Below are 26,517 nucleotides of genomic sequence, written 5' to 3' on the forward strand. Positions count from 1 at the left end.
TACACATTTCTTTATCCGTTCACCTGTTGATTAACATTCAGGTTGTTTCCATGTCGTGGCTATGGTGAAGAGTGCTGCTGTGAGCATAGAGGTGCATGGATCGTTTTGAATGAGAATTCTGTCTGGGTTTATGCCCAGGAGTAGCATTGCTGGATCATATGGTAATTGTATTTTTAGTTTTCTGAAGAGCCTCCATACTGTTCTCCATGGTGGCTGTAACATTCCCACCAACAGTCTAAAAGGGTTCCCGTCTCTCTGCACCCTCTCCAGCATTTATTGTTTGTTGACTTTTTAATGATGTCTGTTCTGATCAGTGTGAAGTGATGCCTCATTATGCTTTTGACTTGCATTTCTCTAGTAATTGGTGATGTTGAGCATCTTTTCACGTGCCTGTTGACCATGTGTAACTCTCTTTGGAGAAATGTCTATTTAGAGCTTCTGCCCACTTTGCAATTCAGTTGTTTTTGTGTTGTCGAGTTGTACGGGTTTATAGTCTTTCAATGTCAAATATTTTTTAATGGATTTGAGTTAATAGGCTACTCAATAAATTGATACTATATGTATTTTAATGGTACCATTCCACCATTACTATTCAAGTATAACTCAGAAACATTTCATTTAAGTAGGTTATTCAGAGTTGCATGTCATTTTGGAAATGAAAACTGGAACCACTCAATTGAGAGATTTTTTTTTTTCTTCTTGTTTAATGTGCTGCTGTTTCACAGCCACCCAGTTTGCTATCCTTCTCTCTGTAGAGACTGTCTCACTTCTGAAATCACTTTCAGGTTTATAGACTTAGATGATCCCAGGAAGTAAGGTCGCTCTGTGTTGTGCTCTGATTTGAAGGTGAGGCCCAGAGGAGGGTGATTGGGTTTTGCCAGACTAACAGGGCTTCTCTGTAGCAGGGCAGGGTCTCTGACACGTGGCTCTGGGTTCTTGGTTTAGTTCCGTGCTTCCGGAAGCCTGCAGTGTATTTTCGCCGTGCGTGTCATGCTGGCCCTGCTGACGAGCGCTGTGCTTCTCTGGGGGACAGGACCCCCGCCCCACACGTGCTGTGCTCTTGGAGGACCCCTCTCCCTGGCCTCTCTGCTCCTGCAGCTGCTGCCTTTATCCTGTCTCACCTTGAAGATATGGGAGCTCTCCGGCCTCTTGTGTCGCCTCTGTGTGCTCTGGTTTAGGCTCGCTCCTCTTCGCTCCTTTGTGCTCCCCGCCCCACATGTGCTGTGCTCTTGGGGGACCCCTCGCCCTGGCCTCTCCGCTCCTGCAGCTGCTGCCTTTATCCTGTCTCACCTTGAAGACTTGGGAGCTCTCCGGCCTCTTGTGTCGCCTCTGTGTGCTCTGGTTTAGGCTCGTTCCTCTTCGCTCCTCTGTGCTCCCCGCCCCACACGTGCTGTGCTCTTGGGGGACCCCTCGCCCTGACTTCTCCGCTCCTGCAGCTGCTGCCTTTATCCTGTCTCACCTTGAAGACTTGGGAGCTCTCCGGCCTCTTGTGTCGCCTCTGTGTGCTCTGGTTTAGGCTTGTTCCTCTTCGCTCCTCTGTGCTCTGTCTTGAAGGCTGGTCCTCGAGCAGCTTGCTGCCATGCTCACCCTTCGCTCCAGTGTCCGCTGTGACTCAGTCTGGAGCTGCCTGTGGCCGCTCCGCGCTCCTCCCCACAGCCTGCACGCAGCTCCTCACTCCCACCCCTTTACCGGGATGAGGATGTGAGCTTGCTTGTGGCCTTGCCGGCTCCCCTGATTTTCTTTTACCATCATCTCTGCACACTGTCGGCATATTAACTTGGAAACCTTCCACGGCTCCATGCGGCTTGCAAGGCTCAACGCGGTCTAGATGTGCTGACCTCCACGGCTCTGCACGTGTCATTCTTCCCAGCAGCAGTCCCCACGTGAGCTGTTGGTGGTGGCCAGGGCGTTCCTGTCTGAGTCCGTGCCCCCGTCCCACGCGTCGCCTGTCTGTCCCTCCCGCCGCCCACTCACAGTTCCTGCTCACTGCACAGGGATGGCCTCTCCCAGGAGGCCTTCAGGTGATGCTTTCCAGGCACATCTGTGCTCACCTCACTTTTTATCTTGATGCCTCGCATAAACTACCTGCTTTTGTTATTTCAACACTTCTTCAGTACTGCTTTTCATTTTGCATAACTGTTTATATTATGACTCTCTCTTGCCTCCTCGTCTAGACAGAAAACTCTTTGATAAAGGGATCATCTCTTAAAGTATATTTTTATTACAGCGCTTAGCACAGTGCTTTGAACATCATAAGCACTTCCTCAAATGCTTAATTGAAGAAAACATTTGACAGTCTTCCATTCTCCTTCATTTAAAAATAAAAGTTTGCTTAAGAAGTATTGAATCATTCCCACCATGTACATTTCCTGTAGGTTTCATTCCTATCTAGTTTCCTGTGTATTACATAGTTCTGTGAGTTTCAGATATCAGGTAAACTTAGAAAGGCTAGCAGAGAAGGTAGCTCACCTGGCTTTCTCAGGCCATTACTCCCTCTCTTGACTGCCTGGGAAACACTCCAAATTGATCATGGTGTTTTTTTCTGCTACATTTCAATGCAGCCTCAGAAGCCTTCTTAACATGGTGCCTCAGTCAGCCTGGATCCTTGGATCAGAGTTGGCATTCCTTAGGCGAGTCTTAGTGGTCAACTGTTGATAGCATGTTTTTAGAGCTGTTTAAGTGGACAGAATTGAGACTGGGAGGGAATGAAGAAAACCTTGAACTGGTCCTGTCGGGCTTAAAGACCCGCGGATCCACACAGTGACCTCTGGCCAGACTATGTTAGACATGAATGTTGCCATCTGCAGATACAGACCTCCTTTGCCATCTTCTCCTTGTAGGATGTCGAAGTCAAGTGGATTGAATACCAGAATATGGTCAACTACCTCGTCCAGTGGATCAGACACCACGTGGCCACTATGTCGGAGAGAACATTTCCTAATAATCCTGTAGAACTCAAGGTCTGTGTCCCTACAGAAGTTAAGTAGGGTTAAGTTTATTACTAAACCTTTAAAAAAATGCTGACATGGTTCTGTCATTTCAGAAACTGAAGAAAAATTACCCTTGGCAAGGTACCAGTCAGCAAGCAAATTATTTATTTATCCATCTTCTATTTTATACTGAGGAAATGGAAGTCGACACCAATACTTAAAACATCAGAGCAACAACATCTTAAATTTATAGTCCCTTCACTTTGCATTGTTGAGAGTTAATATGGGAGGGTCTCTGGGAATGACACTGCTGTGTTATTTTTGGAACCTGGGAGACACCTGGAGCTAGCAGGTGGCCGGGACAGGAGCTGTGTGGGAAGCCTGTGGAATACAGGGGTGGCCGGGTGTGTGCTTGTGGTCACATCCTGTTAGAAACGGCCTCAGAGGCTTCTGTGGTACAAGACGTACATTCAGTGTTTCACCACGAATTTGAAAGGACGTACCCGACTCCCGGGGTAAATGAGTTCCTGGTTTAGTAGAACAGGTGCTGCTGCCTAAGAAACTGGGTCCATCTCTTTGTCAGAGACGTCACAGAGGTATTAAAAGATGGTGTAGTTGTATAAACATCGAAAATAAGTTGACTCTTCTTGTACCTTGGGATTTGTCGTAGCAGAGTGGTGGACTTTATTTCAAGAAATGGCTCATGTGAATATGAACAACAAGGTCTAATTCCTTGAACTGTAGACATTGTTTTCCTGATAGGAGTTTCAAGAATGGTTCTAATGCAGGAAGGGCCCTATTCACATGAGCAGTTGCGTCCACGCATTTGGACACAACATCTGTGGAACAGCTTTTACTCACGCCACCATGGGGAGTTTGTCCTTGGCACCAGGCTCCTTGGCGCATGTCCATGTGATGCTCCTTCAGGTCTTTCTGAAGCAGTTTTGTGTGATGTCTCCCAGTGTGGATGGTAACCGCTCCTGGCAGGAAAGCGTTTCTCCCCCTCCCATGACCACATCTGCTGTGAACAGCGTCAACACACAATGGCATGCTGTGGTTATTCACCGATGGACATCCTAAAATGTTGCACTTTGGGTTTAGCCAACTTCTAGATTTCAAGTTCTACTTATTTTCAAATAGATTTATTGTCCAGACATTTGAGTAAATTCATGCTGGCTTCTGATTAGTGCAGATGCTTAAATTATTGAAGAAATTTGACTACACAGATTACTTGCTGGTGCCTGGGATAAGACAGGATATAGGGAAAAAATACATCATGGGGAAATACCAAATATTGGGTTTGCCAAAGAGTTTATTTGGGTTTTTCTCAAAGGAACTTTTTGGCCAACTGAATAATTTTCTTAGTCAGCAAAACATTAAGTGGAATCCTTCAGAGAAATGTGTCTTCTTGAACACTTTCATGGACTTGTTTTAAAGCAGCATGAATTAGGATGAAATAATCAATGAACACTTACTAAATGTGGAGCTATTTTATCAACATAATTTTTAGAAGCTCCTTGTTAATAAACATAATAAACATATATTTAAGAGATTCTCAAATTACTATCTATAAGTTAGATAGTAATTTAATTATATGGCTCAAACTTTTATACTAGCAGGACCCAGTAGCATCTTTTTTAATTGTAAGATCTGCTTAATTTGGCCATGGGACATTGAAAGCAAACTTTAGTCCTGTCTACCTGATGAGAATTCTGTTTTTCAAGGATAGACCATGAAATAGAGAAGAATGCTTCCCACCCCGTTTTATGAGAATTGCATCAGATGATTTTTCCAAAATGTAAAAGCTAAAGTACAGCATTTGCAACGTGTATCTTTTAAGGGATGTGTCTTCTTATTTGGATGATGAGATCCTTAGTAGAGTTGTGGTTCCCTGGTGGCTCAGCTGATAAAGAATCCACCTGCAGTGTGGAGACCTGGGTTCGATCCCTGGGCTGGGAAGATCCCCTGGAGAAGGGAAAGGCTACCCATTCCAGGATTCTGGCCTGGAGATGCCCATGGACACAGGAGCCTGACAGGCTACAGTCCATGGGGTCGCAAAGAGTCAGACATGACTGAGCAGCTAACAGACACTGTTGTGGTTTTCATTATCCGGATGCCTGGGCAGCATTTGTTGAATTGGGCTCACAGCCCTAATTGCATCCTCTTCAGATCCCTTAATCCTGTTTACCAGCTGTCTGAGAACTGGCATCCTTGATTGTCCTGTTTTATGAAGGAATGCCTCCCCGGGTGGGACAGTGGTAAAGAATCTGCCTGCCAATGCAGGAGATGCAAGAGATGCGAGCTTGATCTCTGGGTCAGGAAGATCCCTTGGAGTAGGAAATGGCAACCCACTCCAGTATTCTTGCCTGGAAAATTCCACAGACAGAGGTGCTTGGTGGTGCAGTCCATGGGGTCTCAGAGAGTCAGACATAGCTGAGTACGCATGCCACGCCACCCAGGGCAGGTGAGAGAACAGAAAGCAAGAAGTCGTGACATTATGTGATAATGAACACAGATTTTTGAAGTTCAACTCTTCATTGTTTTCCCTTTCATTTTAGGCACTTTACAATCAGTATTTACAGTTTAAAGAAACAGAAATTCCACCAAAGGAGACAGAAAAATCAAAAATTAAACGCTTATATAAATTATTAGAGGTAAGAAAAAATTTGCTTTGAATTGGCAAATGTCTCCTTTTAAAAAATTTTATTGGTATAGCTGATTTATTATAGTGTGTAAATTTCTGCTGCTCAGCATGGTAACTCAGTTATATACCTCAGTTATGTATGTATTTGCTGTGCAGTAGGACCTGCTGTTTGTCCATTTTCTGTATAATATTCTTTGTATCTGCTAATCCCAAACTCAGTCCTTCCCTTCCCCCTTTTCCAACCCCTCCCCTTTGTCAACCGCGAGTTTGCTGTTTCAGTCTGTGATTCCATTTCATAGAGAAGCTTTTTTGTGTCATCTTTTCGAGTCCATCTGTAAGTGGTATTATATGGTATCAAATGTAATCTTTATTAAAAGTCTGTCTTGATTTAAGAAGCGTGATTTTCAATGTCTTTGCTTCACATCACCTTTTTGTGCTGTTTTCTCTAGATTTGGATAGAGTTTGGACGCATCAAACTCCTTCAAGGTTATCACCCAAATGACATAGAAAAGGAGTGGGGAAAGCTCATCATCGCCATGCTGGAGAGGGAGAAGGCTCTTCGTCCCGAAGTTGAAAGGTTGGGGGCATTCTCTGCCCGGGGTGTCCAGTGAGGGGGTCCACTTGTGGCGTAGAAACAGCTCAAGATTTGGAGACATGCCAGGCTGGACCAGCATTAGCCTTTTCCATTTGCTTGTTTGCGTGACCTTGGCTAAGTCTTTCTGATTCTCCCATTTTATCTAGAAACTCTTCCAAGAGGTTTGAGGAAGGAATCAGGGAAGTAATGTTGGAGGGGGGGGCCTGGGTTGGTGTACGCAGTCGCATCTCATATGGCGGTTACAGATTTAACAGTCAGGAGGACCCGTGAGAATTTCTCCAGCTTTTAAGTCACCAGAAGCTCATCCGTATATAACATAGGTTAACTGTGAGCTTACCTATGTTTTGGGCTACAGCCTTCTCTCCATGGGCAGTGAACCCTCGGTTTAAAGAAGGGCAGTGAGGCAGCACCCGGAGGATGTGTGATTGCTGGTTCAGTCCCGCCCTGCCTGTGGGCCCAAAAGCATCCCTCAGCTTCCTCCTTTCTCTCCTGCCTCACCAGGCGCCCCAGAAGGTCGCCTTGGTCCTCAGGAGGGGTTTGTTGGACGGTCCTTCCGTTCCAGCCTGAGCTGTGCTGCGTGGGGCTCGTGGTCCGAGTCCCTGAGGCCGGCCTTCTAGTCCTCGGCGAGCTACGCTGGCTGCCTCTCAGGAACACTGGCCTGCCCGTTTCCCAGCCTCCGCGTTTGTGAGATCTCGGCACTGTCTTTTCCTGTGGCTGGGTCATCTGGTTCATCCTCTCCTTACTCCTGACCTTCCTCTGATCTCAGCTCCAGTATGATCTCAGCTCCAGTATGATTTCCTCCAGAAACTTTCCGAAGTCTCCCAGGCTGGTTCAGGTGTTTCAGTGTTGACCCTCCTGTTCCATGTAGTCCTCCTTCATAGACTTATCTCAGTTGTAATTTATACATTTCTCTGCGATTGCTTGAATGAGGACTGCCAGTTCCACAGAGTGAGCATGCAGACAGATTCCTGTGTTTGTGGTTCCTTGTACTGCCCACAACACTGGCTCTGCTACCCGGAGGCCCTCAATATACTGATGTTCTCTGCACCCACTCCTAACTTCCACGTGGAAGAAGTGTAAACTATGCATTGAAGATCAGAGGGTGGGTCTGATTTGTCGGGCCTTTATGACATCATTGATGACACGCTTGTTAAAGCAGAGTATTATGTCTGCATAAATGGATCCTTTTGAACTGGAACAAGTGCAAAATACCCAGGATGGACCTTGTAGGGAGGAGATGATTCTGGGTGGTTCAAATGAAATACTCAGCTTCTAATCTGATGAAAGGATAGAAAAGGTGCCAGAGAAAGGGGGCAGAGTTGATTTTAGTCATCAGAATAGCAGCTGGATTTCAATTTATGTAAATAAAGAATGATGTGGTTAAGAGTTCAGGGTCTAGGAGCCAGTCAATCCTGGATGAATTATTAGCTCAGTGTTCATGCCATGTAATCTTAGACTCACTATCCTCTCTAAACTTCAGTTTCCTTATTTGTAAATAGGATGTAATAGTAGGAACCACATTTGGTGGTTCTGAGTATGTCTATAAAATGGTTAGTTAATTTCCTGGCACCTAACAATTGCTTCAGAAATGTTAGGTGCTGGCTGCTATTATTATTTTGTGCTTTTCTGTTTAGTAACTGTATTTGACATGGCACTCTCAAATTCCCTTCTAAAAAGGACAGTGTCTTCTCTAGTTGGGGAAGCAGCAGTTTGGCTTTGCAGTGTTGGGGATAGGAAAATATTTAGCATGGCTGATTCAATGCCTTCATTTTTCTTGAAGCAACACGTTTTTTGGCATGAACTCTGTATTGCAAAATAATAGCTCTGTGGCATGGGAGTGTGTAAAAGGCGAGTGAGAAAGAGCCAATGATCTTAGGCCAGGTAATAACCTGTAGAAAGGAAAAACAAGCGTAGACAAATTAAATCTCCAAGCATCACACTGATACTCTTCTTAGCACTTTGGCTTTCAAAAATAAAAAGTAACTTTTTAGTGAGAGTAGACCTAACATTCCTGGGGGCGGTTCCTGGGGGGAAAAAAGGTACCTGGGCAGTTTTCCAGTTAATGTAACCTAATCAGCAAACTCTGTGGTGGTTAAAAAGGAAAGGTGCTTTGCTTCTTGTCAAAGTCGTTTGTAGGTGTTTGTATATACCAGTTTTTTAACCCTGAGTTGTTCAGTACAGAGGTGGTTTTTCCAAAATGCTAGGATGAGGCTCTGATTGGCTGTTTGTGTTCTTTTAGCTGATGACTGGTATTGCCAGAGTAACCTGGTTGTACTTTGGCTTCGGCGAAACATCAGAGTTGTTTTTGAGTTGGTGGCAAGTGAATGACTCTTGGTGAAAATATTTGGCAAGTCTTGTCCAGTGACACCCCATCAGCCTGCCTTGTCCGTACATGTAGGGCTTTAGTGTAGGCTACAAAAAAAAAAAAAAAGGCAGACCGTAGCTAGCAAACCCATGGCTCTAGGCGGGATTCTTTTGAGTAGCTATCAGCGTATTATTTGCTGCGTGTTGAATATGCATGTTGGGGCATATTTAAGGAGCCATTAAAAGCGGTAACAGGCAGTCGCCTCTTTTCACCATTAGAAGCAGCACTTTCTGCAGACTGGGTACTTTCTAGTCATCTTTTAATGGTGGAAGAAAAAAACATCCTTGCGAGATAAAAATGCACAGCAGTAGTTACAGTTACCGGAGCAGTGATTCTGTGTTTAGTAACACGACCAGCACTCGGACTAGTCTTGACTCAAATGAGAATTTCCTCTCGGTTCATTGTGGTCCAACCCTGATCAACTCCTGTATTAGCTTTGGCAATGAATCCTTTGATGGACACAGGTATGGAGTCCTTGGTATGGGATTGTGGTTTTTCTTTTGGCGGGCCACGTTTTTCAGGGGCGGCTAGCTCCCTAACTTAAGATGGAGAGACTTTATTTTATTTTGTTTCTTCTTTTAGGTTGGAGATGTTGCAGCAGATTGCTAACCGAGTTCAGAGGGGCAGTGTCATCTGTGAAGACAAACTGTTGCTTGCCCGAAATGCTCTCCAGTCTGTAAGTTCATTTCAGGAGCTTCTGGAATTGCTGTAGAGGGGTCGGTGTATTCAGATGAAATAAAATCTTGTATGCTTCCCAGGTGGCTCAGACGGTAAAGGATCTGCCTGCGGTGTAGAAGACATGAGTTTGATCCCTGGGTTGGGAAGAGCTCCTGGAGAAGGGAATGGCACCCCGCTCCAGTGTTCTTGCCTGGAGAATTCCCTGCATAGAGGAGCCTGATGGGCTACAGTCCATGGGGTCCCAAAGAGCCAGACACGACTGAGCGATAGAGGAGCCTGATGGGCTACAGTCCATGGGGTCCCAAAGAGCCAGACACGACTGAGCGATAGAGGAGCCTGATGGGCTACAGTCCATGGGGTCCCAAAGAGCCAGACACGACTGAGCGATAGAGGAGCCTGATGGGCTGCAGTCCATGGGGTCCCAAAGAGCCAGACACGACTGAGCGACTAACGCTTTCACTTTCATGGCCTGCGGGGTCTAGTTCCCTGACCACAGATCCAGCCCACGCCCCCTACAGTGGGCACGCCGAGTCCTGACTGCTGGACCACCAGGGAAGTCCCTGAGGCTAGATTTGAAACGTGTTTGATTAGTTAATGTAGAATTAATATTTGAATTGTTTTAAAATACAGGATTCTAAAAGGTTGGAATCCGGGCTGCAGTTTCAGAATGAAGCGGAGATTGCTGGATATATCCTTGAATGTGAGAACCTTTTACGCCAGCATGTAATTGATGTACAGATTCTTATTGATGGAAAGTACTATCAGGCAGACCAGCTGGTACAGAGGTAAGGGTGCTTCTCAGTCAGCCTTGTCCTCCTCTGTGACTGTTCCGTGGCCCCTCATTGAGAATGCAGAGTGTGGCGATTTTATGAAATCGTCGCCAAGCTCTTTCTTGTTGACAATGTGTATCACATTAATGGTGTCATATTTCGGTGTGTTTAGTAGGTTTTGTGCTTCGAAGATAAATAATAGAAAAAAATTTTATGATACGTATAGTATTTAACCCTGTAGTAGCTAACCTACAGTTGAAATATTCATGTGTGATATTTGAAAAAGGGACAATAATGAGAAGATTATCTTTAAGTCAACTTATCAGTTTTGTGTTTATCTTATGAAAATGCTCATAACAAAATATTGGGAAATATGTATATAAAATTGTGTCTCTGAGATGTGGATTTGGGGATAGGAATGGAACATTTCTGGTTGTATATAATATATATTACGTAAATAGCTAAATATATGAGATATATATAAGGCAAAAACTATGAATGATGCTTCAAAAGAGTAATTCTGCTTTTAGAAATCTACAGTAATTCTAAATATAGAAAATATCTTAATAAATATAGGGGAGAAAGTGTCCATGTCAAAAATTTGGAATCCTGTGTGTCAAATAATAGAATGAGCATATACTATGATAGTGTTGTAATTGTGTTCCGTATAAATTACAGTTGTAAAGATCATATGATAATATAGAATACTTATAGTACAACATTGAGTGAAAAAATTATGATGTAAATTTTTATCAGTGTGACTGTAATGACATTTTAAAATAGACTTTATTTATTTGAGCAACTTAGATTTATAAAAAATTGAGTGGACAGTGTACAGTTCCCATAACACCCCTTCAAAGCCTCCTGCCCTGTTATTAACATCTTGCACTAGTGTGATGCTTTTGTTACGGCTGATGAGCCAGTATTGATCATTTTGGTAATTAGAGTCCCTAGTTTTAGGGGTCAGCCTTTGTGAAAAATACCTCCTACATTATAGCTTACGCATTTTGATTTTCTTTTCAGGGTTGCAAAACTGCGCGATGACATCATGGCCTTGCGGAACGAATGTTCCTCGGTGTACAGTAAAGGCCGCGTGCTGACGACGGAGCAGACGAAGCTCATGATATCAGGAATCTCTCAGAGTTTAAACTCAGGATTTGCACAGACCTTACACCCCAGCATGAACTCAGGACTGACTCAGGGTCTCACACCTTCCCTGACCCCGTCTAGCGTGACCTCGGGCCTGTCGTCAGGGCTGACTTCCCGCCTGACCCCGTCTGCCACTCCTGCCTATACACCTGGCTTCCCATCAGGGTTAGTTCCAAATTTCGGCTCAGGAGGGGAGACAAGCTCCCTGCAGACTCTGAAGCTGATGCAGATCCGAAAACCCCTTCTCAAGTCGTCTCTGCTGGACCAGAATTTAACAGAAGAGGAAATCAACATGAAATTTGTTCAGGACCTTTTGAATTGGGTGGATGAGATGCAGGTAAAAATATTTACTTTTACTTGAGTTTCAGGCCTTATTGCTACCAGTTGTTTTTTTTTTTTTAAACCTCATATCTTCCTATTTAAAGGTGCAGCTGGACCGCACTGAATGGGGATCAGATTTGCCAAGTGTTGAAAGCCATTTAGAAAATCATAAAAATGTCCACCGAGCTATTGAAGAATTTGAATCTAGCCTTAAAGAAGCTAAGATCAGTGAGGTATGTGAATTTAAAGTCTGTACGTATATATTTCATCCCAGCTTCTGCTTTGCTCTTTCTGTTAAGACCCTATTGTCACAGGATAAAAGATACATTGCCAGTGAACCAGAATTTCTTAAGATTCCTAACCTGCTATCTTTTTATCCCATGTTATAGATCCAGATGACGGCACCTCTTAAACTAACTTATGCAGAAAAGTTACACAGATTAGAGAATCAGTATGCAAAACTCTTGGTAAGTTTTTTTTTTTTTAACTTTCCTTTCCCTTTATATGGCAAAGACATGATTCTTACCATGATTCTCCTTATAAAGAATACATCCAGGAATCAAGAGCGGCACCTTGACACACTCCACAATTTTGTAACTCGTGCAACAAATGAACTTATTTGGTTGAATGAAAAAGAAGAGGAGGAAGTTGCTTACGACTGGAGTGAAAGAAACACCAACATAGCCCGGAAGAGAGACTACCACGCTGTGAGTGCAGCTTCTGTGGCTGAATGTTACACGTGCCTCTCAGGTTTTATCATTTCCTAACGTATTTATTTCAATTAGGAATTGATGAGAGAACTTGATCAAAAGGAAGAGACTATTAAGTCAGTTCAAGAGATAGCGGAGCAGCTGCTTCTGGAAAATCACCCAGCCCGGTTAACCATTGAGGTGAGTCAGAAAGTGTAATATGGATATTTGAATATTACCTTTCAGATTCTTTTATTGTTTGTGGATAAATAGAAAAATGCAAACGGTCAAGCTTTTACTACAACCTGGCTCAAAAATAACACTTCTGACAAATCATACTGATGTGCCTTCAGTTCTGCGTGAGGTATATCACCCATTTGTGTCAACCCCTGTGGCCAAAGAGATGCAGGACAGTAGCTCTGAAGGACCTTGGCTTGTCAGGCGTTGAAGTTAGTTTCTTCCTGACCATGTGATGTTGCATGAGGTTGTAACCTTGCTGGGTCCCATGCACTTACCTAAAACGGGGGGAGTTGCTCCTAACTGTAGAGTTGTGTGAGGAGGAGAAAAATGCTGCTTAGTTCAGTTCTTGATACATAGTAGGTTCTCAAGAAGTCCTACTTATTATTATTTCATTTACTAATCCTGTCCATGATCTGGCTCTGAGAGGAATGTCCTCAGGGTGTAACACACATTTCAGACCCAGAAGGGGAGGGCTGACCTGGAGTTTATCAGGCTGCCCGTAAGGTGCAGGTGGGGTGGGGGGTGTTTAATTTTTGGGCCTGATATATGCTAGAGTTAGTGACTTTCTAAATGTGCTGGAGGTTATGTAAGAGGGGGAGAAGTATCAAATGTGGACAGTTGTATATTTCCAGAGGAAGAAAAATGAAACTGTGCTTACTATGAATGGGATGTGCGGTTGAGGAAAGGGATCTGAGAATCTTTGTTCCCTAAAATAATTTGTCATGACACAAAAAATTCATGAAATTCTAGACCTCATCTGGAGGTCTGGGGAATGTTACAGTTGCCCTTCTTTAATGTAAAACTGTGATTTTCATCCCCAGGAAATGCCACGTAGAAATGTTAAGGACCTGGAAGAGTCGGGGTCGGGGTGGGGGTGGGGGTGGAGCACTAGGGAAAGGAGATTAGAATCATGACGGGTCTGGAAATACTTTCATACTATATAGGGTCAACTAAAAGTGGGGTAACGAGCAGTGACAGCTGCTAGGAAGTACAATTATAGGTTGAGACTTTTGATGGGAATGGATGAAGTGGATGTGAACCTGATTACCTTTAAGTAGAGCTGTTAGTCTAATTAAGAGGCTGTGGAAGAATAAAATTAAGCCTTAGTCATCTTTATGGTTCTTCAGGCCCATCTAAGGTATTGTAGGCGATGGATAGTAGTTAATTATCAACACTATTTTGTATTTTATGAGGAAAAGAAGCTAATAATCTAACAATGCACAGTGTGTATTTTATAGCCAATTTACTCTAAATAGCTTAATTGGAGGGAGCACGTAATGTGATCAGGAAGTGTTGCCAGATTTCCACGGTTGCCTTGTATGTTCCATCCAGAAAGCTGCCTGGACCGAGCTCAGCGGCCTGTTTCTCCTTCCAGGAGGGACCATCTTACGAAAGACAGTGGTTAGAGCAGCTAGGCCGCCCTCTTCTGGAAGCCAGGGAGCTGCACCTTAAATAGGAAAGGGTGTTTCCTGTTTCCCTGTAAGTAGGTACCTTTCCTACAGTATTTTTGCTCTCATGAAAGAGGCACCTTGTACTGAATAAAGATTCAAGTAAAAAACATTTGAAATAAAACTTCCTAAATTATCTCTGATATGATCCCATAATTACACTGATAAGGGATTGCATAAGCTTCTCCACCCTTCCCAAATAGTCCCGATAAAACAGATCAGCCTCACTCCTGCCAAGAGCTTCAAGACTAGTTTTAGAAGCAAAGACCAGGGAAAAAACTATACACCATGTACTTTGGTGTCAGAAGGGGGATTTTATTATCCAATAATACAAAAATTCAGAAAACAGACAGAGGAAAATGGAGTGAAGGAGGTATATCTGAGGATTCTGCACAGGAAAGTGTTGGATAGCTTGCATCCATCTCAAGTGTTAAAGAAGTCTGCCTGGAAAAACAGCCCCAGAGTTAGCATTTTTCATATATATGACAAGAAAAACAAGTCAAGAAACTGAAAATTTGAAAGAAATTGGACTGATTGAAAAATGTATGCAAGACAGCAAAAGAGACACAGATGTATAGAACAGTCCTTTGGACTCTGTGGGAGAGGGTGAGGGTGGGATGATTTGGGAGAATGGCATTGAAACATGTATATTATCACATGTGAAACAAATTGCCAGTTCAGGTTCGATGCATGAGGCAGGGTGCTCAGGGCTGGTGCACTGGGATGACCCAGAGGGATGGGATGGGGAGGGAGGAGGGAGGGGGGCTCAGGATGGGGACACATGTACGCTCGTGACAGATTTATGTCAATGTGTGGCAAAACCAATACAATGCTGTAAAGTAACTAGCCTCCAATTAAAATAAATAAATTTATATCAAAAACAAAAAAAAGGAAAAATGTATGTTTAAACTTTTAGGACTGGCTTTGTACAGGTGAGGATGTTTAGCTTAGCGGGACATTTCATGTCCCTGATTCTCAAGTCTCTGTTACAGGCATCTCATCACCTGTGTAGACCGTCGTCTTTTAACCCTGAGAAGCCTGGGTGTGTCTTGCTGTGCAGATAGCAGCAGTGACTGTGTTTTCTCTGGCAGGCCTACCGCGCGGCAATGCAGACGCAGTGGAGCTGGATCCTGCAGCTCTGCCAGTGTGTGGAGCAGCACGTGAAGGAGAACGGTGCTTATTTCGAGGTATGGAACGGTCCCCGTGTCGGCGGGTGGTGCTGCAATTTCAGCTGAGTGACAGGAACCATTTCCATGGTGTAATGTTGGGATGCATGTATGTCTGATTGGAGGGGAAAGACACAAAAATGTCTTCATTGTAGGATAGAAGGGTTATATATATGTCCTTTAGGATAAATGGAAGCATTTTAGTAAAAAGAAATACTTTAAAAACCACTTAAAATGTCAGAAAATCTTAACTTTGTCCGTGCTTCTCTTTTTGAAAAACGATTTAACTGGGGGAGCTTTTTTTCTATTCTTCAGAAGTTTTAAAATATTCTTGCAGTCTCACCCCCGCTTAACAGCTGTTTGGGCTTCCCCAGTAGCTCAGCTGGTAAAGAGTCCGCCTGCAGTGTAGGAGACTGTGGTTTGATTCCTGAATCAGGAAGATCCACTGGAGAAGGGACAGGCTACCCACTCCAGTTTTCTCAGGCTTCCCTGGCTCAGCTGGTAAAGAATCCACCTGCAATGCGGGAAACCTGGGTTCAATCCTTGTTTTGGGAAGATCCCTTGGAGAAGGGAAAGGCTACCCACTTCAGTATTCTAGCCTGGAGAATTCCATGGATAGAAGAGCCTGCCAGGCTATAGAACATGGGGTCGCAAAGAGTCAGACATGACCGAGTGACTTTCACTTTCATTTAACAACTGTTTAAGTGTTCATAGATGTTCTAAAGTGAAATAGGTGTTCAATCAAAGTAATACAGGGCCATGACCACAATATAGACTTAAACTTTGTTATATAGATGTATTATTTTTCATATTCTTTTCCATGGTGGTTTATCACAGGATACTGAATACAGTTCCCTCTGCTAGTACCAGTAGGACCTTGGTGTTTATCCTCCCTGTGTATGATAGTTTGCATCCGCTAACCCCCGAGTCCTAGTCCTTCTCTCACCTCTCCTCCCCCTGGGCAACCACAGGTTTGTTCTCTGGACACTTAGCATTCACTCATCATCATCCAAGCTCAAGAGTTGGTGTTTGGTTAAGGGAAGGGCTCTGGAGAAGGAAGTCTTGAGGTCTCCTTCTGTTCCCATGGTGCTCACACCTGACAACTGGGGGCTTTGCTGACGTTTCAGACACTTGAACTGCCAGTTTTCATCTTTTGCTAGTTTTTCAATGATGCCAAAGAAGCCACAGATTACCTGAGGAATCTAAAAGATGCCATCCAGCGGAAGTACAGCTGTGACAGGTCCAGCAGCATCCACAAACTGGAGGACCTCGTTCAGGAGTCAATGGTATGAGCAGGAAGACCCCCGGGCTTCGTCAGTGATGCAGAGTGGGGCTAGATGCGTGCCTTGTTGTATTTCTGTGTGTGGAGCTTCACATTTTATTGGTGCTCTTGGTGTTTCCGCCTCACTCAAGCATTTAAACATTCAGTTTTAGCATTTCTTTTCTTTTTGGCAACACAGCAGGAGTATTGTTTGATGTGATTGCCTTAGTATTTTAAAATGCTCTTACAGTGTTTTGTGTGTGAGTATGTGTGTTTAGTCATTTATTCCATAAAGACTTGTCAGTATTTCTATATCCTAGACACTATTTTTAGTGCTGGGACTGAACACAGCAGACAAGAACCCTGCCAGGGGTAGGATGCAATAAACATGATAAATTAGTACAGTACAATATATGTAGTCTGTTAGATAGTGGTAAATGTGAAGAAGGAAAGAAAGCAGCCAGACAACACAGGGGAAGAGCGGGTGGCAAGGGGCTGACGGTTCAGACGGAAGACTCTTCTGGGGAAGCTGCGTTTGTGCACAGCCCTAAAAGAACAGAGAGTACTACAAGCTGTGTGCTTCTAAAACCCTTCTGATTTATTTCTCAGGAAGAGAAAGAAGAGCTTCTGCAGTATAAGAGTACAGTGGCGAGCCTGATGGGGAGAGCAAAAACAATAGTTCAGTTGAAGCCCAGAAATCCTGACTATCCACTCAAAACTTCTCTTCCGATCAAAGCCATCTGTGACTACAGACAAATTGAGGTACTTTAACTCCTAGAAATAGACCTGTTTCTGGCATTATTCATATATTTAAAAAACAAGGTCATATTGCTCACTAGTGGTAAAGTTTTCCACTTTAAAAAGACAAAAAAATACCCAAGATTGGGTGTGGAAAGGGACGCATACCACAGTGACCACATCTGGTTGTTCTGTTCTTCTTTTAAAACCAGATAACCATTTTCAAAGACGATGAATGCGTTTTGGCAAACAACTCTCATCGTGCTAAGTGGAAGGTCATCAGCCCCACTGGGAATGAGGCCATGGTCCCTTCTGTGTGCTTCACCGTCCCTCCTCCAAACAAAGAGGCGGTTGACTTTGCAAACAGGTTTGTGTGCATTAGCTCCAGATGTAGGACTGGCTTTGGGGGTCTCTGAAGGTTAAAGAAACAATCAGTGCTTTGGCAAGGCTAATAGAATATCGGTTTGAGCAAACTCCCAGAGATAGTGAAGGACAGGAAAGCCTGGCATGCTGCAGTCCATGACGTTGCAAAGAGTCAAGTAAGACTTAGCTACTGAACAATGACGGCACTGGATCAGAAGAACCTAGAGCTAGTAAACCTGGGATATGTCTCAAACACAGAAACCGTCGCACGTGTTGGTGGGGAGTGGGAGGGCTGAATCTGAGTTTTCTTCCATGTGTTTCAGAATTGAGCAGCAGTATCAGAATGTCCTGACCCTTTGGCACGAGTCTCACATAAACATGAAGAGTGTGGTCTCCTGGCACTATCTCATCAATGAGATCGACAGAATCCGAGCGAGCAATGTGGCTTCAGTAAGTGCAGATCTGCACGTCCACCCAGCCTGTCCCAAGGTGCAGGCTCTTGTCATGAGGAGTGGCCTTTGTATTTTCCCTTGAGTAGGATGAGGTCCAGCAGATCCACAATAAAAATCATTTATTTATTCACTGAATATCTGTTACATGCCTGTTTTATATGAGGTACTTTCTAAGAATTGGGGATCTGGAAAGCCCATACTTCATTCAGGACAATGAAGTTTTCTTTGGGAGGCATAGTATATAGTGTTTGGGCATATAGACATGGGTGTAGTTTGATTCATTTATGAAGTTCTGTAGTCTTGTTTTCCCTTTTCTTTTAAAACCTAAAGTTGTGAATGAAGAAAAAATCAATTTCCAGTGATTTTCTATTTATGACTATTTAATATAAACTCATGTCCCATGAGACCCACTTGAGATCAGTCCTATTGGAATTTCACCCTTAATACTCTAATGGACCTTTGGTCTTCTTTAGATAAAGACCATGTTGCCTGGTGAACATCAGCAAGTTCTGAGTAATCTGCAATCCCGTTTTGAAGATTTTCTGGAAGATAGCCAGGAATCCCAAATATTTTCAGGCTCAGATATAACACAACTGGAAAAGGAAGTTAATGTGTGCAAGCAGTATTATCAAGAACTTCTTAAATCTGCAGAAAGAGGTAAAGCGTGGGGATCCCTGCCTTTTTTTCCCCCTGGGTGTTTAGTCCAGGCTGTTTTCTGTTATCATTGGGACTCTCAGTCTTAGATTTATTATGTCACTCAACCTGTAATAGGTAGAGACAGTTACTGAAGCATTAGATGGATGTTTGAGGTAGGAAGATTCAGGAAGGAATTCATTTTTTTTCCAAATGATTAAGTAGTAAAAAGCTGCCAACCAAGTTGTATAACAGTGAATTCTTAATGCATCTACTTTTAACCATTTTTACTAGTTTGCAGTGTAATGTTCAGAATAATATTTTAGTTTCAGACAAGTTTCAATTACTTTTTCATATGTTAAACTTGGATTTTTTAAAGAATATTTTTTTAAGAGAAGTTTTAGATTCATAGCAAAATTGAAAGCAAAGGGCAGAGGTTTCCTATAGCCAAACCTGGATTTTATATAGGGGTTGAAGGAAAAGATTTTGTCTTGTTAATGTTTGTAAAATATAAATTTTATTCCAAATTCTTGACATCCATAAAACTTAGAGACCAAAAGAACTTTAGTAGTAATACTCTAATTTTTTTGAACATTGTTCTTATAACTCATCTGCTACTAATATATTTCACATTTTTGTGAAAACAAAACAAACCAATGTATTACTTTCCTCAGACGTCTTAAGTCAGATGTTGGTACTTTAAGTGGCATTAGGGAAGTTGTATGAACTCTTTGTAAATTGTAAGGTCCACAGTTTCAAGGTTTATATCCTTGGTGTGGGTTTGTGGTGATAACTGGTAGCATTAGTCTGACTGGCTATGTCTCAGTAATGGTAAAATTGTCTTATTAAATCATGAACAAGAACATCCAAACGACAGAAAATGAGGTATTTTCTAGACGTTGTGTTTACTCTCGCAGAGGAGCAAGAGGAATCGGCTTACAATCTCTACATCTCTGAAGTTCGGAACCTCAGGCTTCGGCTGGAGAGCTGTGAGGACCGTCTCATCAGACAGATCCGCACCCCGCTGGAGAGAGACGACCTGCATGAGAGCGTGTTCAGGATCTCGGAGCAGGAGGTGAGGCTGCGAGCGCGTGGGCCGAAGTCAGCACACGTCGGGTCTCGGCGACCTTTACCGCTGACCCTGCGACCTCTCACGTGCTCTCTGCTGGGGCCACCTTGTGAGCTCTGACTGTGCTCACGGCTGGTGGCAGACGGGGATCCATGGTTCAGCTCTGCCTCTCACCGGGTGAACGCGGAGCACTGCGTCCTCGCCGTTTACAGGGCGGCTGCAGGGCCTCTCTGTTGGGTACTTGGTGACGACAAGCCCTGAACTAGGTGTTTGGGCCCGAGGGCTGTGTGGTGAGGGAAAGACTGACGGTAAAAGTGGACTGCCTCGGCTTCATTTCTTTGGTAAAGAAAAAATAAAAATACGTAAATGTTTTGCAGCTAGAGATGGTCATACTAGGTGAAGTAAGTCAGAAAGAGAAAGGCAGACACCATATGATATTGCTTATGTGTGGAATCCAAAATAGGACACAAATGAGCTTATCTACGAAACAGATACAGACTCACAGACACAGAAAATGGACTTGTGGTTGCCCCGCGGGGGATGGAGTGGGAGTTCTGGATTAGCAAATGCAAACTGTAGGATGTATACAGTGGATAAAGAGCAGGGGCCTGCTGTACAGCACAGGGAACTGTCTTCAACATCCTGTGATAAACCATAATGGAAAAGAATATGAAAAAAATGTATATATGTTTGTAACTGAATCACTTTGATGTACAGCATAAATGAGCATGACATTGTAAATCAACTATGCTGCAATTTAAAAAAAGAATATGTATTTACCTCAAGAGTAATAATGGGAAATGTGTGTTTTTAAAGTGTTTGAAGAAAGAGGCCCTGTCTAATCCTTGTTTGTTCTTTGTCTTGTAGAAACTAAAGAAAGAACTGGAGCGACTTAAAGATGATTTGGCCACGATCACAAGTAAATGTGAAGACTTTTTCAGTCAAGCGCCTGCGTCTGCCTCCACACCCGCCTTGCGGTCTGAGCTCAGCGTGGTTGTCCAGAGCATGAACCACGTCTACTCCATGTCGTCCACCTACATAGAGAAGTATGGAACCACTGCCTTGATAGAAACCATCTAAACTGACTTCATACAGCTGCCATTTATATACAGATGCTGTTTAGCTAAAAATGTTAATTTTTAAGAATATAAAAAATTATTTTCTTTTCTTCGTTTATTTTTATTTTTAGCTGCGCCAGTTGGTGCTAGCGGTAAAGAACCCGCCTGCCAATGCAGGAGACATAAGAGATGTGGGTTCGATTCCTGGGTTGGGCCGATCCCTGGAGGAGGGCATGGCAACCCACTCCAGTGTTCTTGCCTGGAACATCCCACGGACAGAGGGCCTGATTGGCTACTGTCCATCGGGTCGTAAAGAGTCAGACACAACTGAAGCAACTTTGCGCGCACGTGTGGAATTTGCTTTCTGCATGTGGGCCTTCTCTAGTTCAGCCAGTGGAGGCTACTCTTTGTTGTGGTGTGTGGGTTTCTTGCTGCGGTGGCTTCTCTTGTTGGAGAGCACAGATTCTAGGCGCGTGGGCATCGCTAGTTGTGGCTCAGGGGCTTAGTGGCTCCACATCTTCCTGGACCAGGGATCAAGCCCATATCCCCTGCAACGGCAGGTGGGTTCTTACCCTCTGTACCACCAGCGAAATCCCTCTAATTTTTTTTCTTAGTAACAAATACGCTAAATATTTCTGTGGATTTATGATGCTTCTTCATGCTGAAAGGGAATGAGCTTCAGAGACGAAAGCATTAATGACCTTCCCACATGTTCCCTGTAGTTTTGGTAGCTCAGCTGTTACGGTCTATTGAACTTACCTTCCAGTCTTGGTCTAAACTAGGTTTGGAAGAAGCCCCTCTTCTGTTGGAATCTTCTGCTGAAGGCAACTTGGGGGCATGGTGTGGATTCTATTAGATAGTTAGTGGGATGTTAATCTTTTAAAAAATTTATATTGAAATATGGTTGATTTACAAGGTTGTGTTAATTTCTGCTATATAGCAAAGTGATTGTTATATGTAGATATATTTTCTGTATCCTTTTCCATTATAGTTTATTACAGGGTATTGAATACTGTGCCCTGTGCTATACAGAAGGACCTTGTTGTCCATCCAGCCTGTAGTGATAGCTTGCATCCGCTGACCCCTGACCCCCACTCCACCCTTCTCTGGGTGCCCCCTCTGCCTCCACAGGTCTGTTCTCTGTGCCTGTGAGTCAGCTTCCGTTTCACAGATACGTTCCTTGCTGTCGTATTTTAGGTTTCACATATAGGTGCTAATCATGTGGCATCTGTCTTTCTCTTCCTGACTGACCTAGCGGGGTGTGAATGTTGTAGTATAAACCGTCATCATGCCGGCATGCGGAGCACTGCGTCACCCAGCCTCATGGTGCGTCAACCTGTATTGAGGGAAAGAAACACTTAACAGAAGGGGTGTTGTTTAATTATCTTTTTCAGGTTGAAAACAGTCAACTTGGTGTTAAAAAACACTCAAGCTGCAGAAGCCCTTGTAAAACTCTATGAAACTAAATTGTGTGAAGAGGAAGCAGTTATAGCTGACAAGAATAACATTGAGAATCTAATAAGTACTTTAAAGGTATGCGTCTCACTGCTGGCTGTTTTTTAAGACTGTGCTCTAACAGTATTTCTCAGACATCAAGCATTAAATGTCTGAACTTGAATACCTCTCTTTCATTCCATATCTTTTCTCTGTAATACTATGACTTACTATAAATAAGTATGTTGATTCATTTTTAGTTTGAGATGAGTTCTTTTCATTTGAAGTTTTTATCTTTTTGACAGTAGATTTTTATACTCTGTTCTTGTTGGCCGCAAGAGGAGTTGAAACTTAAAAGTAAATTGTTTGTAATTAGATGCCCTTGCAGAAAGAGGCAGTTATTTTAAGAAATTAAAGAGGTGAATAGACTAGTTAATCTAAGAAGGAAAAGGACTGATAGTTGTACTTGTATGTTTCTGTCCTTCCACTTATAAAGCCCTGAGGAAAGATATTGTGAAAAGTTGTTTCAGTGATTTTTAATGCACACATTCATTTTTTAACAATGGGATCAGTAGATATATAAAAAATAAACAATGAAAAAGACTTATTGAGTTGGCAGAATTACTTATGGAATATATTTTATTTTATTGATGTGCAAAATCTATTAGGCTGAACTTTATATATAATATTTTTATTTTTCTTAGGTCAAAGTACAGCCAAATATGACAATTTTATAAGGTTCAACCTAATGTAATATTTTGTATATGAAATATATTCTTTCCATTGTCTGATTTTATGTCAGTGAGTTTTAAATTAGGCAAATGAAGTGTTTACCTGGTGAGCACCTTACACATTTTTATAACTGTAAATTGTTCCATTTTAGCAATGGAGATCTGAAGTGGATGAAAAGAGAGAGGTCTTCCATGAGCTTGAGGATGAGCTGCAGAGAGCAAAGACCATCAGTGATGAGATGTTTAAAACCTACAAAGAGCGTGACCTTGACTTTGACTGGCACAAAGAAAAAGCAGATCAGTTGGTTGAGAGATGGCAGAATGTTCATGTTCAGATTGACAATAGGTTAGTAGCCTTTTCATTCAGTTTTAGCTCAGATTTAATCTCTGTATTCTGGGTAAAGTCTAAATGTATTAGACTCCATATGTAATTCTTTCCATAGAACAGTTAACCTTTTTTATAGGATCGCCTTGAGCAAGATACTTAACTTCCAAATGAGTACTTTTAGGTTAATCTACTTGAATTTTCTGAAGGAAAAAACAATGCAGTTCTCTAGTTATTGCAAACTGATAATATCCAAATAACCATGACTTAGTAATAGGAGCGTGAATCATGCATTTCCTAGGGTGGGATGCAGTATCTATAGTGGGCAAGAAGGGTAAAAGAAACTGAAATGGCCTGATGTTCATTTTAGCCAAAGATAAAAGAAAGTCAAGATCATTTGCCCAGTGACTGAAATTAAAAAGTGAAAGGAAATGGGATAGTTTTGGGGATGAAATGGAATAGTGTTCTTTCTCATTCATTTTTTATGTTTTTATTAATGTTGCTAAAATGCTTCTATAATATAGTGCCATGTGTGACAAATACGTTATTTTTAAATACATAGTAGCTAATCTCTAAAATACATGATCTGTAGGTTTAATGTAGTGGTTTTATAGTCATAGAAACTGGATGTTCAATTACAGCTCCTGAAACCTATCCTCTGAGTTCATGTTGAACCATTCATTGCAACCAGGTCATGATTTCAGAAGTGAAACTGTCATTGCTACAAGCTTTGGGTCTTCAAAACTTGCTGATTGATGATTAGTGTAGTTAAGTTTCCAGTTTTCCTGCTTTTTAGCTTTAGTCTCTTGGATTTGCCCCTAGAACAATCAGTACTAATAAACTGCACAAGTCCTGGAGAAAAGTAATTTGTATTCAACCCACAGCAGTGCAGGGGCCCTGGGAAACTGGCCTAGGGTGCTTCCGCCGTGAATTCTGGACACTCCCCTGTGGCTGCACTTAGGACAGTTAGTTTGTCCCTTCCTTCTTTTCTACATGTTCCAACTCCCTATTGGTTGCTCTTGAAAACTGGCTATTCTGTTGTCATCCTCTTAGGTTACGGGACTTGGAAGGCATTGGCAAGTCACTGAAGTACTACAGAGATACATATCACCTGTTGGATGATTGGATCCAGCAAGTTGAAACTACTCAGAGGAAGATTCAAGAAAATCAGCCTGAAAATAGTAAAACTCTGGCGACACAGTTGAATCAACAGAAGGTGTGCAAACATAGCTCCTCATGGTTGTGTCTGCATTTAGTCACTCATGACCTTGAACTTCCTTTCTTTTGTTAAGACAGTAGGTCAGCAACTATTTCAAGGAAGACAGGAATAAATCATAAATGTTAAAAATCTGCTCTCAGACCTATATACATTACTTCTTTGATTTATTGGAGGTCAATTTTGAAACCATAAGGAAGAAGAAAGTTTCATGTTGGGACAGTTCAAGTGTCTAATGATCATTGAGGTTAGATTAGGACCCTACGTTTTAAAAAATGATTAGTTGTAGAAAATTAAACAGCCACATTTGACAGAGTTAAATGCTTTGAGATTTTTGTTCCATCTTGAGGGGCGAGTGATTTCTAGCTCTCTTTAGGTCAAGATTAGGATTAAGGAGCAAAGGGTTTCAGGCCTACTTGTGGATAATTCCCACGGAGTTTAGTAATTTCTGCTTTGTCAACCCCATGAGGGGGTGTCACGTAGTGGCTTGAACTTGAATGTTTGAACTTCACCCATAAGGCAGATGACATTAAGTGCAGTGGGGTAGAGGGAATTCTCTGGCAGTGCAGTGGTTAGGAATCTCTGCTTTCATTGCCGAGGACATGGGTTCAATCCCTGGTATGGGAACTAAGATCCCACAAGCCAAGCAGTGCAGCCAGATAAATTGATTGATTGATAAAGGCTGTGCTTAAAAGTAAAATAGGGTAGAGAGCTGTAGTCTTAAGTGATGTAGGTATTTCTTAGTGCCTGAGATCTCAAGTTGTTGGACAGCATAGAATTCCTTGTTGCTTTTCTGCTAACCTGTGTGCATTTATAGATGCTGGTTTCTGAAATAGAAATGAAACAGAGCAAGATGGACGAGTGTCAGAAGTACGCAGAACAGTACTCCACTGCGGTGAAGGTGAGAAGGCTAGTTCCTTGCATCAGATTTCACGTTCAGGTGTTCAGGGGGGTGTTTCCACAGTGCTCTCTTGAAGCCTTCATGGGTCATTCAGTCTGTGTTGAAAAGTGAAACAGAGAATATTCACTGTCACTTACTGTTAATTCTGGATGGAAACCTGAGTCATGTGACAGCCCCGGTTCTTTACTTCTCTCTCCGTGTCACACACATGCACAGCTTGCCCACACCCCCATGTACACCAGGAGAAAATGCAGCTCTGTCATCTCCCTCTTTCTACTTCACTTAACCCCTTCCTTCCCTTACCCCTTCAAGTATTGCTGGAACACCCACCATTAGTCTGGGTTAGGGTTCCATGTGAGTATTGCTGCCGTATTCCATGGAAGTATTGATGGAGTGTCCCTGGAAATATTGCTGGAGTATCCATGCAAATATTGCTGTGACATTCCATGGAAGAACATCTCCCTTAGGGATGGTTCCCATGTGCTCTGAGTCGCCCGCCACATCTCGGCTCTGGCCATTTGGATCTGCAGTCCCATTTTTTATCTAGAAGGAGGGGAGACTGAAAATAACTGGCATGCTGCTCCTAAATGTGTCCATGAGCTCCTAAAGGGACTTAGGAACTTTCCTGACCACCCTAAATGTTTCTGATTTTTATTACCACCTTGGAAACATCTCAGGATTGGATTGATTCCTGAAAATGTGTTTTTGCAATATTTTTATTTAAAGTCATTCAGTGAAACTGGATTCCCTTTCTCTGCGTTAAAGATCACTATAGAATGAAGCGTTAGTGCTTTGCCATGATTAATCTTACTGATTTCTTCATGCAGGACTATGAATTACAAACAATGACCTACCGGGCTATGGTGGATTCACAGCAAAAGTCTCCAGTGAAACGACGGAGAATGCAGAGCTCAGCAGATCTCGTCATTCAGGAGGTGGTAACCGTCTAGAGACAGGGAGCATGCAAATCAGAGAAGCAGCACTCTAGCAGTTTTACATCTATATATTTGTATTTTACATCTATATATTTATATTATGGTGAAATATACCTAGTAGAAAATTCACCATCTTAATCATTTTTACGTGTAGAATTTAGTGACATTCAATACCTTTGAAATGTTGTACAACCTTGATCACAATCCAAGTCCAGAGCAGTCCATCATTCCAAGTAGCTGCTCTTTACCTATAACAATACATTTTATTAACAGTTTTAAGAAGCTCTTTGAAAATCCTCATTCAAAATGAATGAATTGCAGAGAATACTAAATGCCTGTCACGATTACATTTAGAGGAGGAAGGTCATTACTGTGGTTTGCACAGCAGTGATCTTGCTCCTATGTG

General features: G+C 42.6%; 1 protein-coding gene across 35 annotated transcripts in view; it reads left to right on the forward strand.

Moving 5' to 3' along the window:
* Nucleotides 1-26,517, forward strand: part of DST (dystonin) — a 524,163-nt gene that overhangs the window by 325,889 nt on the left and 171,757 nt on the right. For 33 of the 35 annotated variants that reach the window (XM_060403014.1, XM_060403015.1, XM_060403016.1 and 30 more), the window contains 23 exons: nt 2,841-2,960; nt 5,489-5,584; nt 6,024-6,151; nt 9,117-9,210; nt 9,843-9,997; nt 11,006-11,468; nt 11,557-11,685; nt 11,842-11,919; nt 11,998-12,159; nt 12,238-12,342; nt 14,921-15,016; nt 16,156-16,281; nt 16,866-17,018; nt 17,207-17,361; nt 17,681-17,807; nt 18,283-18,466; nt 19,360-19,517; nt 20,379-20,557; nt 21,964-22,102; nt 22,887-23,080; nt 24,113-24,275; nt 25,093-25,176; nt 26,004-26,111. In XM_060403014.1, the coding sequence (XP_060258997.1) occupies nt 2,841-2,960; nt 5,489-5,584; nt 6,024-6,151; nt 9,117-9,210; nt 9,843-9,997; nt 11,006-11,468; nt 11,557-11,685; nt 11,842-11,919; nt 11,998-12,159; nt 12,238-12,342; nt 14,921-15,016; nt 16,156-16,281; nt 16,866-17,018; nt 17,207-17,361; nt 17,681-17,807; nt 18,283-18,466; nt 19,360-19,517; nt 20,379-20,557; nt 21,964-22,102; nt 22,887-23,080; nt 24,113-24,275; nt 25,093-25,176; nt 26,004-26,111 (3,396 nt within the window). Of the gene's footprint in view, nt 1-2,840; nt 2,961-5,488; nt 5,585-6,023; nt 6,152-8,725; nt 8,999-9,116; nt 9,211-9,842; nt 9,998-11,005; nt 11,469-11,556; nt 11,686-11,841; nt 11,920-11,997; nt 12,160-12,237; nt 12,343-14,920; nt 15,017-16,155; nt 16,282-16,865; nt 17,019-17,206; nt 17,362-17,680; nt 17,808-18,282; nt 18,467-19,359; nt 19,518-20,378; nt 20,558-21,963; nt 22,103-22,886; nt 23,081-24,112; nt 24,276-25,092; nt 25,177-26,003; nt 26,112-26,517 lie in introns of those variants that run through there. The other 2 variants (XM_042237553.2, XM_042237554.2) reach the window with 1 other exon arrangement.

The sequence above is a fragment of the Ovis aries genome, chromosome 20 (assembly GCF_016772045.2).
Source record: "Ovis aries strain OAR_USU_Benz2616 breed Rambouillet chromosome 20, ARS-UI_Ramb_v3.0, whole genome shotgun sequence".
Classification (NCBI taxonomy): Eukaryota; Metazoa; Chordata; class Mammalia; order Artiodactyla; family Bovidae; genus Ovis; species Ovis aries.